This window comes from Oenanthe melanoleuca, chromosome 1A (genome assembly GCF_029582105.1).
Source record: "Oenanthe melanoleuca isolate GR-GAL-2019-014 chromosome 1A, OMel1.0, whole genome shotgun sequence".
NCBI classification, from domain to species: Eukaryota; Metazoa; Chordata; class Aves; order Passeriformes; family Muscicapidae; genus Oenanthe; species Oenanthe melanoleuca.
The window spans coordinates 1,267,473-1,285,758 of record NC_079334.1 but is presented as its reverse complement, the minus strand read 5'-3'; the positions used below and the strand labels follow the sequence as shown (position 1 = coordinate 1,285,758).

At 40.3% G+C, this 18,286-nt stretch overlaps 1 protein-coding gene across 1 annotated transcript in view; it reads left to right on the top strand.

Moving 5' to 3' along the window:
* LOC130263814 (keratin-associated protein 16-1-like) overlaps positions 1 to 18,286 on the top strand; it is a 187,415-nt gene that overhangs the window by 135,589 nt on the left and 33,540 nt on the right. The window contains exon 3 of the mRNA XM_056511639.1: positions 4,108 to 5,688. Within this exon, the coding sequence (XP_056367614.1) occupies positions 4,108 to 5,688 (1,581 nt within the window). The remainder of the gene's footprint in view (positions 1 to 4,107; positions 5,689 to 18,286) is intronic.

Genomic DNA, 18,286 nt, shown 5'->3' with positions numbered 1-18,286 from the left:
ATCCATTTGGCTTTTCTATTTTTGTACATTGATTGCTTATCAGGAAATAAATAAATGGGAAGGTAGAGAACTTGTGCACATCAGGGCAAAAAGCAATAGCCATTAAGCCTGTAACTTACAGTATGTGCCCTTTTAGCAATAAGGACACTGCTTGAAATTGTCAGTGTGACAGATTTACTCCTAATAGCTTAATCAAATTTCACAGTTTACCCAGGTCATTCTGAAGTAAAAAAACATTAATGTGTTTGGAATAAAAATTTAAGATTATAAACTTCATGCACATCTGCAGAGAGTCAGCCATATGTTTCATGTGCTTATTTAAAATATTAGCAGGTTCTTGTTGGGATAGAATAAGTTTCCTGTGTAGCTATAATATAAATAATCTAAAGGCATTTAAATGCATTTTGACATTTAAGCATATGCTTGGATCACTTTTAACATATTGATTCAGTCCTGTTCTACCAACACACACCCAGGACTAGAGAGTGTGGAGCTTTATAAAGCTGTTTGTGTGATGCACAGGGCTTTGTGCAGGTTCTTATTGTACCAAGGCATGGAGGAAAACAAGGAAAAAGGGGAGAGAGGGAAGATAAAGAAGGACTGGGTTGTCCATCCAAGTGTCACAAGTTGTGCTTTGGGCACACATTTGCACATTGGCAGTTTCTTATTTCAGCTGTCTGGGTTCAGAGGTGATCCCTCTTTGAGCACTGCCACAAAGTTAAGCAAAACTTTTTAAATGAAAATCAGCATCAGTTGCTCCTAAAACCAGGGTCCAACCCCTTGGCTTGCTCCCAGTGTCATTGCTATAGTGGCAGCATTGAGACACTTTGGGGAGACAGAGGAGGCACAAGCAAAGCTTTAGGTCTGTTCCACAGGTGCTGAACCTCTGGGAAATAATTCAGCATTTTGAGGGATTGCTGAGGTTTTCACACACCTAATGGCTCTGCTGGACTGGGCCAGAACACTTAAAATTCTGCAGGACTGAGCCCTGAGTGTCTAATTACCATAAAAAATATACAGTGGGGAATGATTATGCACTGGTAGGGGGGAGGGTAGAGTAACCCTAATAAATCTTTTTGATCTTTAATTTCTCTACTAAAGTATAAATCAGCTCTGTATTTTTCTAAAGCCTGGGTTGGTAACAGATATTAATGTAGCTGAGGCTGAAATTAAGATGGTGTGCCTGAATATTATTGCAAGGAGAGTTGACTGGATCACTGAGGGTGGGCTCTTGGATGAAGACAGTTTGTGGTTGAACAGGATGCACTGCCAGGGAAGGGACAGAGTTCCTCCAGCCCCCTTGGAAATCCATCCAGGGCAGTATGCTGATAAAAACTAAATTTTTTTTTTTTTTTTTTTTGGTGGAGGAGAACGTGTCTAGATGTTAACATGCTGAAAGATGTGTTCTGGGACAACTCTGGTTGCTCATCTCAACTTTATTATTAACAATCCTTGAAGGCTGTGGATCCAGATTTCCAGTTTGCATGAGATTGCCTAGCACTGCACTTTTTATGTGGGTTGGACTTAAGAAATGAAAGTAGGCAACCTTAATTCTCTGTTAACGTTTTTGTGCATATGGGAATATATTTATATGCACTTATACTCACAGACATACAAGTAAAATCTAGCAAGGATGCATTAATTTTACATTGATTCAAAATATTTACAATTTCAGTTAAGATGATCATGCTAAAGTGACAGGAAATAGTAAGTATTAACTCTGCACTGTAAGTCATGACAAGTATTGTAGATCCTCACAGAAAAAAACAAAACAACAATTGCTTGTGGCATACACACAATATTTAAATTGGCAATCTCAAAAGAGAGGATGCTTAGATTTTCAAGCTTGTTTTTGGAAACTTATCTTAGCTGAAAATGTAAGTTTAGGAGAAGATGATGGTTTAGAGCCTGTTTTGTTTTTCCTTCTTGAGAGCTAAGAGACTGATATCAGAACTACTTGGATAAGAGCAGTGCTCACTGTCTTTGGTATATTTATATATAATATATATAAATATATATTTATATATATTATATATTTTATTTATTTATTTATTTATTTATTCATTTATTCATTTATTCATTTATTTATATATAATTTGGTATATTGGTATCTAACCACAGGGAGGAATTCTCAGCATGATCTCAAGCCTGGGTGAACCTCCAAAGGTGAAGATACATCTCACCTGCATAGACCCATTTGGTCATTATCCATTCAGTTCAAGATTTTTCTTTTCATTTGCTTTTAACTTTTTCATATTACATGACAGTAAATCACCTCTTGCCACACCCCTGAAGGCTGCACTTGAAAAGATAGATGATATTCAATAATTATTCTCTTCAAGTCTAGAAGGGCAAAGGAAATTTCATGGGTCTTTGTCTGAGCCTTCTCTGGGTATTCTCATATCAAGTGAGTTCCTATAATTCTGCTTGGCCAGGAGCTGGAGGAACAGTCCAGCACACTTGTAAAATCAGAGTTTAATGTTCCTCACAGCCAAAAGGAAGGAAAGAGAGTGATCTCTCTCTAAAATCTGAGCACAGTGTTGGCAGAGAAAGTAACTGACTGAAATACTTGCAGCTGCCTGGGAGTGTGTGAGGAGGTTTGGTAAATTCTGTAGATGTAGATTTATTTTTTTTTTTCTCCTCTCCTTATTGTACTCTCTTCTGGTAACACCAAGTCCTGAAATACTTCAGTGCTGGAAGAGCAGCTGTAAACATCTCACAGCATTGTTTAAACATGTCTCTTGTATTTTGTAGCTTTTAATACTTCTCCACTTAAGTATCTGTCCCTCAGCCAGGGAGTGCCACCAGTTCCTCACTGGGTACAGCAGGAAGAGAGCTGAGGATCCAGATCTGAGATGCACTGAGAAACCACCAGGGAATTAATTCACGTGCTCAGGGTCACTCAGATTGCTCTGTGCCACGTGGGCTCAGTTCTTTATTTGCCAAATCACCCACCTAAAGAGGCAGCACATCCAGAAGGAAGAACCAGAGTTTTAGAGGAAAACACCCAGGCCTATCATGCTTAGTGTTATTTACAAGCAAGTTTGACATTTCTTATTTTTTCAAATTATATTTGGGCTGTTAAGAGGGGTAAAAATCTCAAAATCTCAGATTTTTTTTTTCCCTTTGCTTTAAGGATACCATAATAATTATTCAAAGGAATATGTCAGGTCAAGTGTTAACAGTATGTGCTGTAAATTAAAAAAAAAAAATAAAAAGTAAAGCAGCACACACAAGAACCAACCATCTGTTCCAAAAAAGCTCTTACAGTTCTATCAGTCTTGGTAGGGATTTAAAAATACAGTACAATTTCTGCATTAAAATTTATTATAAGAATTGGCAGATTTACCTCAATTAAATGATCCAGAGTAACTTCTGCACAAGGAATCTTTACAATGAAATTATTGCAACCAGAAAGTACAAAATTTGCAGAACTTCTTGTATGGCTGGGTTTGTGTGAAAATAATATTGCCTAAGGAAGAAAGCAGTTTTCAAAAGCAGTATCTTCAAAATGTGATGCAAAATGACTCAGTTTCTGTGGAACCTATGAAATGTTAAGAGAACTTGCATTTTTCTCCCATTGCTGAATGAACCAAGTGCAGTGACTATTGGCATAAAAGTCGTTGATGGCAAAATAAAAAAAAAGGCAGAAATATTTAGTTTAATTGGAAAAGTCCTCAGCAATTCTATTGTCCATAGCTAGGCCTGCAGCTTGTTTATTTTACTCAAGGGTTAGCTTTTTTTGTTTCTGACTGTAAAGTAAAACAACTCTAGGCTCTTGGTGGAACCTCATCCTTAGGAACTACAGCATTAGCTGTTAGAGCCAAGCTTGGAGAAGAAAGCAAATGGTGAATATGATTTTTTTCTGGTGTCCTAGATGATGAGAGATGTGTTAAAAAAGGATGAGCAGCAGGTGGGGTGGAAAAAAAAAAAAAAGGGAAAAGAATTCAGACCACTCTGGCTGAGCAAATGAAGTGTGCCTGAGTTATCTCGTCCTGGTACATTCTGTGATCTGCAAGGTGCATCTCAAATGGGAGATAAATAACAGTATGGAAACAATGGGAAACAATTATTGCATCAATTCATCAAAATAATCCGTGTGCTCAGGGAAGGGCAGCACAGGAGGGCCTGGAGAGCAGGAGGGTGAGTGTGACCTCAGTGAGTGTGAGCCCAGTGAGTGTGACCCCAGTGAGTGTGATCCCAGAGAGTGTGATCCCAGAGAGTGTGATCCCAGTGAGTGTGATCCCAGTGAGTGTGATCCCAGAGAGTGTGATCCCAGTGAGTGTGACCTCAGTGAGTGTGACCTCAGTGAGTGTGAGCCCAGTGAGTGTGAGCCCAGTGAGTGTGACCCCAGTGAGTGTGATCCCAGTGAGTGTGACCTCAGTGAGTGTGAGCCCAGTGAGTGTGACCCCAGAGAGTGTGAGCCCAGTGAGTGTGACCTCAGTGAGTGTGCTCTCAGTGAGTGTGACCTCAGTGAGTGTGACCTCAGTGAGTGTGAGCCCAGTGAGTGTGAGCCCAGTGAGTGTGACCTCAGTGAGTGTGAGCCCAGTGAGTGTGACCTCAGTGAGTGTGATCTCAGTGAGTGTGACCTCAGTGAGTGTGAGCCCAGAGAGTGTGAGCCCAGTGAGTGTGACCTCAGTGAGTGTGAGCCCAGTGAGTGTGACCCCAGTGAGTGTGATCCCAGTGAGTGTGAGCCCAGTGAGTGTGACCTCAGTGAGTGTGAGCCCAGTGAGTGTGACCTCAGTGAGTGTGATCTCAGTGAGTGTGAGCCCAGTGAGTGTGAGCCCAGTGAGTGTGAGCCCAGTGAGTGTGACCTCAGTGAGTGTGATCCCAGTGAGTGTGACCTCAGTGAGTGTGACCTCAGTGAGTGTGAGCCCAGTGAGTGTGAGCCCAGAGAGTGTGATCCCAGTGAGTGTGACCTCAGTGAGTGTGAGCCCAGAGAGTGTGATCCCAGTGAGTGTGATCCCAGTGAGTGTGATCCCAGTGAGTGTGATCCCAGTGAGTGTGAGCCCAGAGAGTGTGATCCCAGTGAGTGTGATCCCAGTGAGTGTGATCCCAGTGAGTGTGAGCCCAGAGAGTGTGAGCCCAGAGAGTGTGATCCCAGTGAGTGTGATCCCAGTGAGTGTGACCTCAGTGAGTGTGACCTCAGTGAGTGTGAGCCCAGTGAGTGTGAGCCCAGTGAGTGTGACCCCAGTGAGTGTGATCCCAGTGAGTGTGACCTCAGTGAGTGTGACCTCAGTGAGTGTGAGCCCAGTGAGTGTGACCCCAGAGAGTGTGAGCCCAGTGAGTGTGACCTCAGTGAGTGTGCTCTCAGTGAGTGTGACCTCAGTGAGTGTGACCTCAGTGAGTGTGAGCCCAGTGAGTGTGAGCCCAGTGAGTGTGACCTCAGTGAGTGTGAGCCCAGTGAGTGTGACCTCAGTGAGTGTGATCTCAGTGAGTGTGACCTCAGTGAGTGTGAGCCCAGAGAGTGTGAGCCCAGTGAGTGTGACCTCAGTGAGTGTGAGCCCAGTGAGTGTGACCCCAGTGAGTGTGATCCCAGTGAGTGTGAGCCCAGTGAGTGTGACCTCAGTGAGTGTGAGCCCAGTGAGTGTGACCTCAGTGAGTGTGCTCTCAGTGAGTGTGACCTCAGTGAGTGTGATCTCAGTGAGTGTGACCTCAGTGAGTGTGCTCTCAGTGAGTGTGCTCTCAGTGAGTGTGCTCTCAGTCCCATCTGTCCCTCCCTGTGCTGTTTGCCCTCTCCCCCTGCAGCCCTGCCCTGCAGATTTGGGCTCTGTGCTCTCAATGAGTGTACTCTCAGTGAGTGTGAGCCCAGTGAGTGTGACCCCAGTGAGTGTGCTCTCAGTGAGTGTGCTCTCAGTGAGTGTGCTCTCAGTGAGTGTGCTCTCAGTCCCATCTGTCCCTCCCTGTGCTGTTTGCCCTCTCCCCCTGCAGCCCTGCCCTGCAGATTTGGGCTCTGTGCTCTCAGTGAGTGTGAGTGTGCTCTCAGTGAGTGTGAGTGTGACTGTGCTCTCAGTCCCATCTGTCCCTCCCTGTGCTGTTTGCCCTCTCCCCCTGCAGCCCTGCCCTGCAGATTTGGGCTCTGTGCTCTCAATGAGTGTACTCTCAGTGAGTGTGAGTGTGCTCCCAGTCCCATCTGTCCCTCCCTGTGCTGTTTGCCCCTCTCCCCCTGCAGCCCTGCCCTGCAGATTTGGGCTCTGTGCTCTCAGTATGACCTGTACTCTCAGTGAGTGTACTCTCAGTGAGTATGCTCTCAGTGAGTGTGCTCTCAGTGAGTGTGCTCTCAGTGAGTGTGAGTGTGCTCTCAGTCCCATCTGTCCCTCCCTGTGCTGTTTTGCCCCCCCTCCCCCTGCAGCCCTGCCCTGCAGATTTGGGCTCTGTGCTCTCAGTGAGTGTGAGTGTGCTCTCAGTGAGTGTGACCCCAGTGAGTGTGCTCTCAGTGAGTGTGCTCTCAGTGAGTGTGACCCCAGTGAGTGTGACCCCAGTGAGTGTCCTCTCAGTGAGTGTGACCCCAGTGAGTGTGCTCTCAGTGAGTGTGAGTGTGCTCTCAGTCCCATCTGTCCCTCCCTGTGCTGTTTGCCCCTCTCCCCGTGCAGCCCTGCCCTGCAGATTTGGGCTCTGTGCTCTCAGTGAGTGCTCTCAGTGAGTGTGCTCTCAGTGAGTGTGCTCTCAGTCCCATCTGTCCCTCCCTGTGCTGTTTGCCCTCTCCCCCTGCAGCCCTGCCCTGCAGATTTGGGCTCTGTGCTCTCCTGAGCAGGCACCACGCCCTTCCCTCAGCCCCTGCTCTTTCTGAGCATCCTCTGCTGGATCCCTGCTGCTCTCTGTGCCCACTCGAGGTTTATGGACTGGACACTAATTATTCTTCCCAGCATGGGCTCCCCCAGAATATTATTGCAGCAATGAAAACATCACTCCTTGCCTAAGTGTTTGATCTCAGCCTATCTGTGGGTTTTGGTGTGAAGCTGGGCTTAATCCCAGGCTGAGCATCTACAGCTTTGAGAGGAATTCTGATCAGCAATTTTATAGGCAGTTCAGGTTTATTAGTAGTTAGAGTTATGATTGGGCTTGACTCTCCTGTCTGGATTGATCCTGAAATGTGCTGATCTTCTGCTCTTTTAACAGAGCCAGGGAAAAAAAAACAACTGTGTGGATCTTTGTGAGAGGCACTGTGTTGCCTCTTTTATTCAGAGGCAATGCACTGAGCATGTTGTGTGCAGTTTTCCATATTTAATGGCTCTTTTATCAAACAGAGTAGCTTTAAGCAATGGAATAAAATGAACTGTGTGCAAGTTGTTTCCTTGGCTTCTGATATCCCCTCTCCATCCAAGTTTGCCATTCCCCTGTTCACTGCAAATCAGACTGAAGGTATAAAAAGGGAGTGAGGAGGTTTATCTGCTTCCATTAGCAAATGCTATATCTAACAAAGAAATTCATTTAATGAATAAATAGACACATGGGATGCACACAGGTGTTTTGCCTAAGTTTTTTATTTTCTTTTGTTTTGTTTTGTTTTTGTTTTTTAAAATAATTTCTGGAAACCACAGTTGAGTCTCCTTAATTGGCTCAGGGGAGGGAGGAACATGACAATTAAGCAATCAGCCCAGTGATCAGAGGTGCCATGGAATATCTGTGCACCTTTTGTGCTGGTGGACAGTGGGTGCCAAATCCACAGCTCATGAAAATTCACACAGATTTGTTGATCCCAGCTCTTCTGGCCCTTGGTTTGGGCACTGGTGTACTGGAAACATTTTCACTGTCTCTGCCAGTGTCAAGGCAGAGAAGAAAAGAGCAGCAGAAGTGAAGCAGGATTTGTGTGCTGTGACACTCATGTCTGCCCCAGTACCAAAGTAGATTTCAGACTAAAATCTAGACCTGGGAGGGAGATGATCTAGGTATAACACCTATCACTGACCTTGGAGAAGTAAGTTTATCTCTCTGTAGCAGATACTATTACACTCCAACCTGTAAAAGCAGAATTATGGTATCATACACTGTGTGAGGTTGTCCATATCTATAAAAAGAGGGTCAGCACACTGAGACAGGAGTTGTTAGAGAAGCTCAAAAGTCTATAACTTTTTATTAGGAATTAGCCTCCTCCATTTATGGCTTTCGTATTCACTTGTGTGTGGTCATAATCTTTCATCTGGCTACTGTAACTCCTGCAAGAGGTTAATTTATAAGGGTTAATTCTGAGAAATTGCTATGTAAATATGTCCTCAGGGAGGGCCAGGCCAATTAGAACTGCCTCTTATGGTGCAATATTTGTAACTTCATAACCTTTTCTAAGCCTTTAATATGGCTTCAGGAAAAAAAAAATCCACTGTGGTTGGTTTTCAGGGAAGATCCTAAGGTGCATAAATATGAACTGAATTTTAAAACATGACTTGAACTTAGGTTCTAAATCTATATTCAGGCTCTCAAAAAAGTGGGAATATTTTTCAGAAGTGCTGAGAATTGAAATTTGAGTCTGGTTTGAGTTGGTGGGAAACTTGCAGCTTCTGGAACCCATCTCACTGATCAGATGTAAATATGGATCCAAAGTGTCATTTGCCAGCATTCATCTTGACACAACTATCCAGACCATGGAAAACCATGATTTTAAAGACTCCCATTTCTTACTGAGTGTTATTGCAACCAAAGCTGTTTAATTCCCAACTCCCTCCCCCTGCTGTGTCTGAAGGTAGAATCTTTAATGGATTTGTGTGGACTACATGCCAATTCCATCAAAGGGCATTTGTCAGAACAATAAATTATTTTTTTTTCTCAGGTAAAAAGTGCAAGGATGCTAAACCTCACTTATTTTAATGGGAAAGACTTGGCTTTGCCTTTGCCATCATTTGAGGTGCTACCCTGGATGCTTTGTGACCTTTCCACATTCAGAGAATATTTTATGGGTAGATGGTGCTCTCCTTGAGTGGAAAAGCATCATCTTCTACGTAATGTGGGCCTGTGTATTTTACAGAAAATGTTAAACTACTTACTCTCTTCTTTTTTTTTTTTTTTCCTTCTTACCAATTTTTTTTTGTTCCTTTTTAGTTTTCTTGGACTCATCCCACTGCTCTCCTCCCTCCGCCCCAAATGGAGGTGGCTTCTAATTTAAAGCTGACCTTTGCTGGGGTCTGTGGCTTCTAAGAGTGCTTTACCCTTTGTTGAAGTGGTTTTTAACTTTACTTTATATTTTAAAAAAAGATCAGCTGGGAGATTCTAATGCTCCCAATTCAGCTTTTTTACTAACAGTGCAAGTTAAAAGTCAGCATGGCTGAGAATAGGGGATCCAGGGGAGAACATGAGCAGAGGAAAATGCATATTGATGCACCAGAGAAATGCACAGGAACCTTTTCTGTGGTGGTTTCATTGTTTCTGAGTAGAGTCCTTTAGGCAAAGATTAAATATTTTTATTGCTCAGTCATATTCAAAAAAATCTCTTGAAGATGTTGTAAGAGAGCACTGAATCCCCATGACCTGTATGAAACTGAGAAACCCCACTGGTGTCTGGAATTCTCATCCTCAGATATATATTGAAATTACTGTAATTTTTAATTTTTAAAAAATTATTTATAAAGCTCTCTGATAGCATCTACTATGCTCTCATCTTTATCAATCAAATTCACAATTAATTTGTAAATTTTTCTTTGTTATAAGAAAAGTGTATATTCATTTGGAAAAAATGGAGGAGGAACATGGAAGCAGTGGTGGGAGGGAGGAGGACAGTAGGTTAGGATTTTCTACTGAACTAAAAATTCAATTTTTATGTCAAGTAGCATTTTATATATTTATTCAGAGCAAGTTTCTTAAGTTTTATCCTGAAGGTTTAGGCTTGGCAAAACCCATGTGTCCCATTCCTTACCTGTGTGTTTGTTTTGAGGTTTATTAGGAAGTGGATGTGCACCTGGTGGTTTCACTCACCCAAACTATTTTCATCAGATAAAAGTGTTCTGAAGGACACAAGACCTGTAAAGCCTCCTGGGGTCTCATACTGACTTGGATTTTATGACAACTCCATGTTGAATTTCCACAAAGGTTTTTAATCCCACTCCCTAACATCAAAAGGAGACTGATTCATAAAACATTACTTCTATCTTTTTTTATTTTTTTTTTTTCTCCCTTAGAATCTTGCTATAGATCTTTTGGAAATGGAAGTAGATATTGTCTGTTGAATTGATTCATAGTTAAAAAAAAAAGGGGGGGAAAAAGAAAGAAATCCAACCCCTGGAAGTGTAAGTAAGTATTGGCCTGAGAGAAACATCTTGGCAATTGGACAACTTTAATTTCTCAAAAATAAAAAAAAAGGGTAAAGAACAAAAAATTGACCATAAAATATATGAAACAGATGAATTTCTGTAGCTGCAACATTAATATATCAACACTGTCAAAAAGTCATAATTGTCTCAGCACTGTAACATTATTTATTTAATATTGAGAAGCTATTATTGCACTCTAGTTAAGAAAAAACACTCTTAGCTTAAAAATGCATGAAAATAATATTAAAAATTAACACTAAAACTATACAATGTGGCAGTAGGAGGCTGAGCAAATTGATAATGGAATAGGGAGACTTTCAAACGAGGTCAGAAACCACTACATGATATCTTTTTGATGAGAGATGAGACACACAACATGCTCATTTCCTAGGGAAAAACGAGCCCATTTGTAGAACTTTGCCACCAAATAAGAGCATAAAACACTGAGGGATTCCTGCAGCACTGGGGCCAGCATGGAGAAGGGGCTTTGCAGAGTGAGCCTGGCTTTCCTCTGGGGCAAGCATCACCTAAAGCTGGCAGGGGAGCAAAATGGGCATCCAGTAACTGTGATGGGGATGGAGATGTACAAATCCCAAACAGGAAATGCTCTGCTGCTGCTAGCTGCTCATTTAAGTGATGTTCAGTGCTCGTGTTCACTTGCTAGTGCAAGCAGCAGGTTTGTCTCCTGACACTGGATGTGTTAAATAAAGACCTGCTGGAAAATCCACGTGCCCCCTTCAGCTCTCCATTGGAAGGGTGAAGGAAGCTTTATCCAGAATGAATTTTCACCTCTGGTATCAAATCTGACCACAGTGGAAATATTAGCTCCTCAGGGAAATGGGTTGGGTTTCTTATTTCCACCTACCTGCTCAAATTGACTTTGCATTTGGTAATTTTTTCCTCCTCTGATGGAAGTAGTAGTGCCATGGGAAAAAGAAATTAAAAAATCATGTAATATTTTTATTTGCAAGATGGGAATGGTGTCTCTGTAGATCATCCAAAAAGGTTTTGTCCTGGAAATCCTGTTTTGTTGAGAACATGCAGAAACCAGGAATGAAAAGTAAAAATGCCAGCCCATAAAAGTGAAGGAATTGTTAAGATGTATTAGATGTATTCTGTTTTGCAGAATAGCTGGAATGAAGCTAAGTGGGGTTTCTAGGAGGAACAAGGTATCCCTTTCATGATAGAAAGATGACAAATTTGTAGTGACAGTAGCAATGTAAATAACAGACTACTGCCAACCTGCTCTATTGCTTTATTGCAATTCCTCTACCATTTAACAATTTCCTATCCCATTAACCATTTCAGCTTTCCTGCTGGTGTTCTTGCACCCACTGACCCATCTTTGGTGGTCTGTTCTTTATTTTCTAGGGAGTGTTTCAAACCAGTGACCAGAAAGTATCTTTAGTCAGTTACACATCTCAAATTTCCTTGAAAAACTTTCTTGACCAGGCACAATCTCTTCTCGAGCACTTAAATTTGTACTCTTTATTTTTTTTTCTTTGTTCTTGTATCTCACTGAGTTCAATTTTGAAGGACTGTTTGTCTCTCTGAGCTGAGTTTTTTCTCTCTCATAATTTTGCATTTATTTTTACATCCTTGGGTTGAAGATCCATGTGAACTGGTTATGAAGTTTCACAGGACAAAGGGACTCTTTAGCACTAAAGTGATTTTGTTTTAGAAACATTTATTTTGTGGGAAGGTTTTTCTAACATCCCAACTAAACCCAACAAGGAACAGTTTGTTTGTTTGCATTTGACAGATGCAGAAGCACAGAGAGAACAAAACTCCCACCTATTTTTTTTTTTTTTTTTGGGAAACATCTTCAAAGGCAAAAGAAAATAGAAACAGTAGAAGAGGAATGATTATTAAATATAGCAAAATCTTTCTGTTCCTTTTGTAGAGGGTGCTGCCCTGCCTGTTCCACTCTGACCTCAGCTGCTTACAACTAGAATTATCTAAAAGTCTCTCTCTTCTGAATAGGATTTCATCAGAACCACCAGATTTGGGTTCAGGCTTCAGAAGTCTTTGTCTTAAACTTGTAGAATGGGTTTCACCTTCAGAATGCCTTTGTTTAGGTAGGTATTCTTCTTAAAACATGAACATTGTGGGTCACAGAAAGTGCATTATTACAATAAGTGACAATTGTAGGGGAAAAATGACAGTGGTGCTTAAATGAAGCTTGACAGTCTGCATAGCAGGCACCAGCCATCTGTGCTATGGCAGTACTGTTTGTATTTTAATGTTTAAACATACAGCAAAGATAATTAAGAATAACTATAATTAAAAATGATTACAACAAATTACTTTTCCCTCAGCAGTGATGTGTGCCTGTAACTTATAAGTTACTTGATGCAATAACCCTTTGGTAAGGCAGATAGGATAGCTTTGCAATTCCCACCCTGTTTCTGACAGCTCACAGATTTTTCAGGGGCTTTTATTATTTTTTTTCCCCAAATGATGAAAGAATTTTACATACTGGGCTTCATACACCTATTTGATGCACAGTAATTATCACTGAAATTTCATTCTTCATATCAGAATCTTGGTTCTTTTTATTTTTTTTTTTTCTTTTTTCCTGAGACAAGATTAAAAGTAGCACATTTCTCAAGCTATGGAAATAAAATGACAAGAAAAGAAAACAAACTCTCACATTTATTTTCATTTTCAAAGAAAAATATTAATATTTGCTCTTGACAAAAAGAAAACAAAATTTTCAACAGAAAGAAACCAACTTTTAGGATAAATTAATGCAGTATCTTTTGTAACTTCCTATGCCCAAGAATAAGCACATTTTGCAGCCCCATTTGTATAAAACTCTGACTTCCTCCTTGTGTTGTCCCCTGTGGATTTTTTATTGATGGGTCATTGGTGTCTGCCCTCATGGAGATGAATGTATTTAAATTATACAAGTAGGGCTAAAGACAATTTTTCTTAACCAACAATGAGCAGAATTTCAGTTCCTGAGCACCTCTTTTTGAAGACATAAATGGAGAAGAAAAGGGAAGATTTCCTGCATCTGGCAATTCCATCTCCTTAGGCAGAAGGAGAGATCCTGTGTGGAATTTGGAAGGGTGCAGGCTGAGAAACAGAAGGTGCCCCTGATGTTCCTGGAGATAAAATCTACATCTCCCACTGCTTTTCTCTGTCATCCTTCCTAATCTTTTAATGTGGCTTTGGGTTTTGGTCCCAAAGGTTTTCCCAAAAGGCCACAGCAGCTTCTGAGAGGCAGAGTTTCATTTCTGTTCTGTTTCTCAGGTTCTGTTCTGCTCCAGTAGCTTTCTGGCTTTCTTAGAGAGAACTGGATTGTTGCTTGATTGATTGCACATGAAACCATTTGTCTGTCTATCCATCACACATCAGTTTAGATGGAGCATTTTATAGCAACTCATTCAATACCTAATTTTTTGTGATGCAAATATAACTTAGTGTCACATCTACCATGAGGTGGCTTGTAATCATTTCAGGAGGATTCCAAAGTAATTTGACAGATGAACAAGCAGAGGGTCAACATTTACTTACACCTACTTGGCATTTTTGGGGCAGAATCAGAGTGGTGGATCAAGGTGCTTCGAATTCCTTAATTGATAGAAAAAAAAAAAAAAAAAAAAAAGAGAAGATTGTTGAAGGTTGTTATCCAGGCTATTGGTTGTTACAGACATCTCTTCCTCACTGGCAAATCTCCTAAGAAAACAATTTTGGACTGCCACCTCTGCTTGCTTTCCAAAAACTGATAATTGCTCTTTTGCAGAAACTCTCCTCTGAAGTTGCTCTTGTGTTGGACTGGCCATCAGTGCCAAGACAGGGATAGATGAATTAAGAGGCACAGCTTTGTAAACTGAGATTGTCCTGAAGGTGACAGAGCACTTGTGCAACCTCAGAGGAGGCAGAGCAGTGGAGAACTGAGTGGTTTCATCACATGCTGGTCACTGAGATTAACAGAATGAAGGGAGTATGTAAGCAGGAGATGAATAAAACATTGCAATAATGTGAAGAAGAGTCCAAATACCTCTCCAAACCTAATGTTTTATTTACCACTCTAAGTAGTTTAGTGCTGTTCTGGCATGTAATATTTGATGGGTATTATGTTTTATAAAGTTTGCATTGATAAACCTTTCTGCCTTTCCACGTGTTCTCCCTGCTTGAGAATAACATTCCTCTCTGAGGGTGATTACAGCTCTGTTTGAAATTCATTTCAGATTTAAATGGTGTGGGCCAAACCCAGTCCTGGTGCAAATCTGCCTGTTCCAATGGAACTCCACCAGAGGAATGTTTGACCCTATGGGTTAATGTAATGAAAAGATAACAGCATCCTGTATGATCACATAAATTAAAGATGGGAAATACCAATTAGGTCAGCTAGTCCTCACCCAGGGGACCAATTTAGAGTGTTCCCTACACTCTGCTCTTGAGTGCTTTGCATTGTTTTAAGAAACCCCTGCAATAAAACTCATGTCTTGGGAGACTGTGCAGGAGTCCATCAGATATCACAACTAAAAACTGTTTTTTCAACATCCATCTCAATTTTTTCTGTTAATTCTCAAATGTTTCACGAGCTAATTCACTGTAAGCAACAGTATTTTGTTTGGTTGGGTTTTTTTTTTATATTGGCTTTTCACAAGATAGATCATTCATGTTTTCAATTATAATTTATTTACCTTGGATTCACTCAGAAGTAGAATACAGGAGAACTATTATTATTATTATTATTATTATTATTATTATTATTATTATTATTATTATTATCATTATGTTATTTATGGTTTATTATTATTAGTTGTCTAGGTCAAATAAGAATATTAAAAAATATATTCTTGTCATCACAGATGAAAAAGACACGGAAAAGAACTGATATTATTTCTCTTGGGTTTTTTTTTGTGATTGTTTATTTGTGAGCTTTTTGAGAGGAAGGTTGGAGACAGAAATACACAAGCAATTAGGAAAGGTTTTGCTTTCATCCCAGATAACTCCAAGTAGTGCTGGAGATCCCAGCTCAGATGAGATAAAACCCAATTTCTGCCCGTGGTTGGCTCCTGGCTGTGAAGCTAACAGAGCCATTCAGGCTGTCAGGCACCAGAGCAGTCAGGATGTGACTTGGGCAGCAAATCTGGGTGTCTGAGCAGGGCCATGGCAGCAGGGAGAGCTGTCCTGCAGTGCCACAAAAATGCCTCCATCCCGAGTTTGACCTTCTGTAAACACAAGGGGCTCCACTTGAACAGAGCAAATCTCCTTCCAGGAGCATTCAGGAGGAGAGGCAGGCTTTGGTCCAGACTGTGCCAGGTAGATCCAGGAGCTCTTTAGGAACTGATTGCCTCAATTCTGTGCTTTTTGTCCAAGGCAGACTTCCAAAATTTGCTTTGGACTACCTGGTATAACACAGCAGATAATTAACTCTGGGGTCTTTTGTTTTAGAGTTTCTATTGTATCAGGTTAAGGTTTGATCAGGTAGTACAGCTCCTGCTAATGTGAATTATTCAGAATTTCAAGAGGGGACCACTCATGCAGCCCATATTTGATCCCTAATTGTTAAAGGATTTGGTTTAGATGAGGAACCCAATTTCACAAAAATCCTGGAACAGGCAATGCAATGTCCAATAGAACTTCAGAAACCAATTTAAAACTGATCTAAGTTTTCTTTTGCTGTGTTTGCCCCCAAAAGATTCTGTTTTTTGCCAGAAGTCAGGGCCCCTAAGAGAGGTTCCTTGAATAATTTCCTTGCTCACTTGCCTTTTTGAGATGGTAGGAAGGAGGTGCTGGGATACATGTAGGAAGTCCTTTAATAATATTGGTAGAAAAACAAAAAACTATAAAACTATAGAAACACTTTTTTAAAATTTACATATCTATCTGAAATGACTGAAAAACAGAAAGAATGGAGAAAAGTGAGGGAATAGAAGATAGACTGACAAATAGAAAAGAAGAGTATCTGAAAAGGATCCAAGTGAAATCAATTAGGGTAGCTGAAAGAACTCAGAAGCACTGGAATATTAAAGTTAACATTATATTAATACCAAAGTTAATTTTTCAAGGCCCACAACATCAGAAAACAAAGATATAAATATTAATATTCCTAGTTATGTATTGCTTGGAGAGCACACAGTAGAGAGACACAGAATCTCTGTTTTTTAAAAAGCACACAACTCCCTAACAGGTTCTGCAGTTGTTTTACAGCCCCTTTTTTTTGTCACCTCTGTGTCACAGGATGGCTCTCAGCTTGTGCTACAGGCCAAGTTAATTTAATTTATGTAAGATGTATATGCTGAGAAGTGAGAACACAGGGTTTAAAAATGACTAACATTGCTTCAGACAGAGTGCCAACATCCTTAAATTGCTCACCTTTAAGATCTGCATTCAGGAGAGACAGGAGAAAAACAGAGGATGGCACTTTGCATACTGTGTCACACATTCTAATAATGCACCATAGACTCTTAGTTTTGCAGAAAGCATCTGCTGAAATTCTGTATAAAAAATTAATAAGAAAGATAAGACATAATGAAACATGGTAAAGAATAAAAATTCTAAAGATAAATCTTATTTATAGTAGAGCTCCTTGAATAACTATGTTAGGTTTTAGTCAGGTCAATGACCAAGCTCAGATACACAATAAAAAATTATCTTGGGTCAACTTATATTAAAAATGATCAAGTTTCCTTTAACATTCTGAAAAGCTAAACCAAATTATTTTAGTTCAAATTGAATGTGTCATTCAGATAGAAACAAAAGGGTTTTGTTTAGCTTCTTGGCTTCCATTGACTTTATTAAAGCATGGAAATACTTAAAATACAAAGGTTGTGCATTTGTAAGTCAGACTAAATCTAGATTAAAATGGGAATATCTTTATTCCATAGCTACTGTAAAAAAATATTTCCGACTTTCTTTTGATAATTTCTTGCTAAAAGTTGTCACACTCTTCTTGACCTAAATAAGCTTTTTTTGTTGTTGCTTTCTTTTTGAATAAATTTTTCAGCTGTGAGATTTAGAAGGAAAATGGCCAGTGAAATGTCATGTATGTATTCAGTAGCCTGAATACAAAACACACAGACAATAACTATATAGGTGTTTATGCACAGGCATTTATGCCATGATTTCAAGGACCTATTGATTATCATTTAGCTTTCATAAAGCCTGAGAACAAGAGATGTGTTTTTAAAGGAAATCTCTGCCTAATCAAAAACCTGAATGAGTGACCACACATAAGCTTATTATATGGAATTTCATGGGGAACTTCAGGAAGTAGTCATCAAATAAAATAGTTTCATTATGAGGTAGGACCTGTATAAAGTTCAAAAGGAATGGCTGTAAATACTGATGTAATGTATCCATAGCTTTGTATCATGCCTGTATGCTTTATTTTCTATATTTTTGAGATTTTAATATCCTTGAAGAGCACTAGAACAAACGTCCTGGTCTTCAGCCATCAGCTGTGCCATATGGAATGGTTCCAAGTCCTCATGGCTCAGCCATGCTGTGGGGGACCCTCTCCAAGGAAGATAAATTTCCCAGACAGCTCCTGGTTTTGGGATCTACCAGGGCAGTTGAAAGACAATTGATTCTAATCTAGACATTCCCAAAGAGATTTTTTTTTTCTCTTATGAGCTTCTCAGAAGTTTATGATGTCACTGTGAAGTGGGACACTTGGCAAGTTTGTGTGTCAGGGAGTTCAAAAGTTGGTGAGCAGGTGCTGACTGATGTTAGATTCCCAGTGTGGAGGAGATTGATTCCTGAGCTCTAGACTTCTCTTTCTCCTTTTGCCCTATCACTTTTTCTTTGCCATCCTCTGTAAAACCTTTTGGTTTTTTTCTTTTTGGCAGATTACAACTTAATGTATGAAATTGAGTCATTTGTTTTGCACTCATTTTCAGTAGCTGATTGCAACTTTGTGTGATTTGACCTTTGTCTTCCTTTCTCATCTTTGACTTACACATGCCATGCTTTCTTTTCACTCTGTCTTTAGTTTTTATAATACAGGTTTCATGTGTCCTTAGGCTCTGAGACTGCTGAGTGCTGCATAAGATCATATTATTGCTCAAGGGAAAAAAATCAGTGAC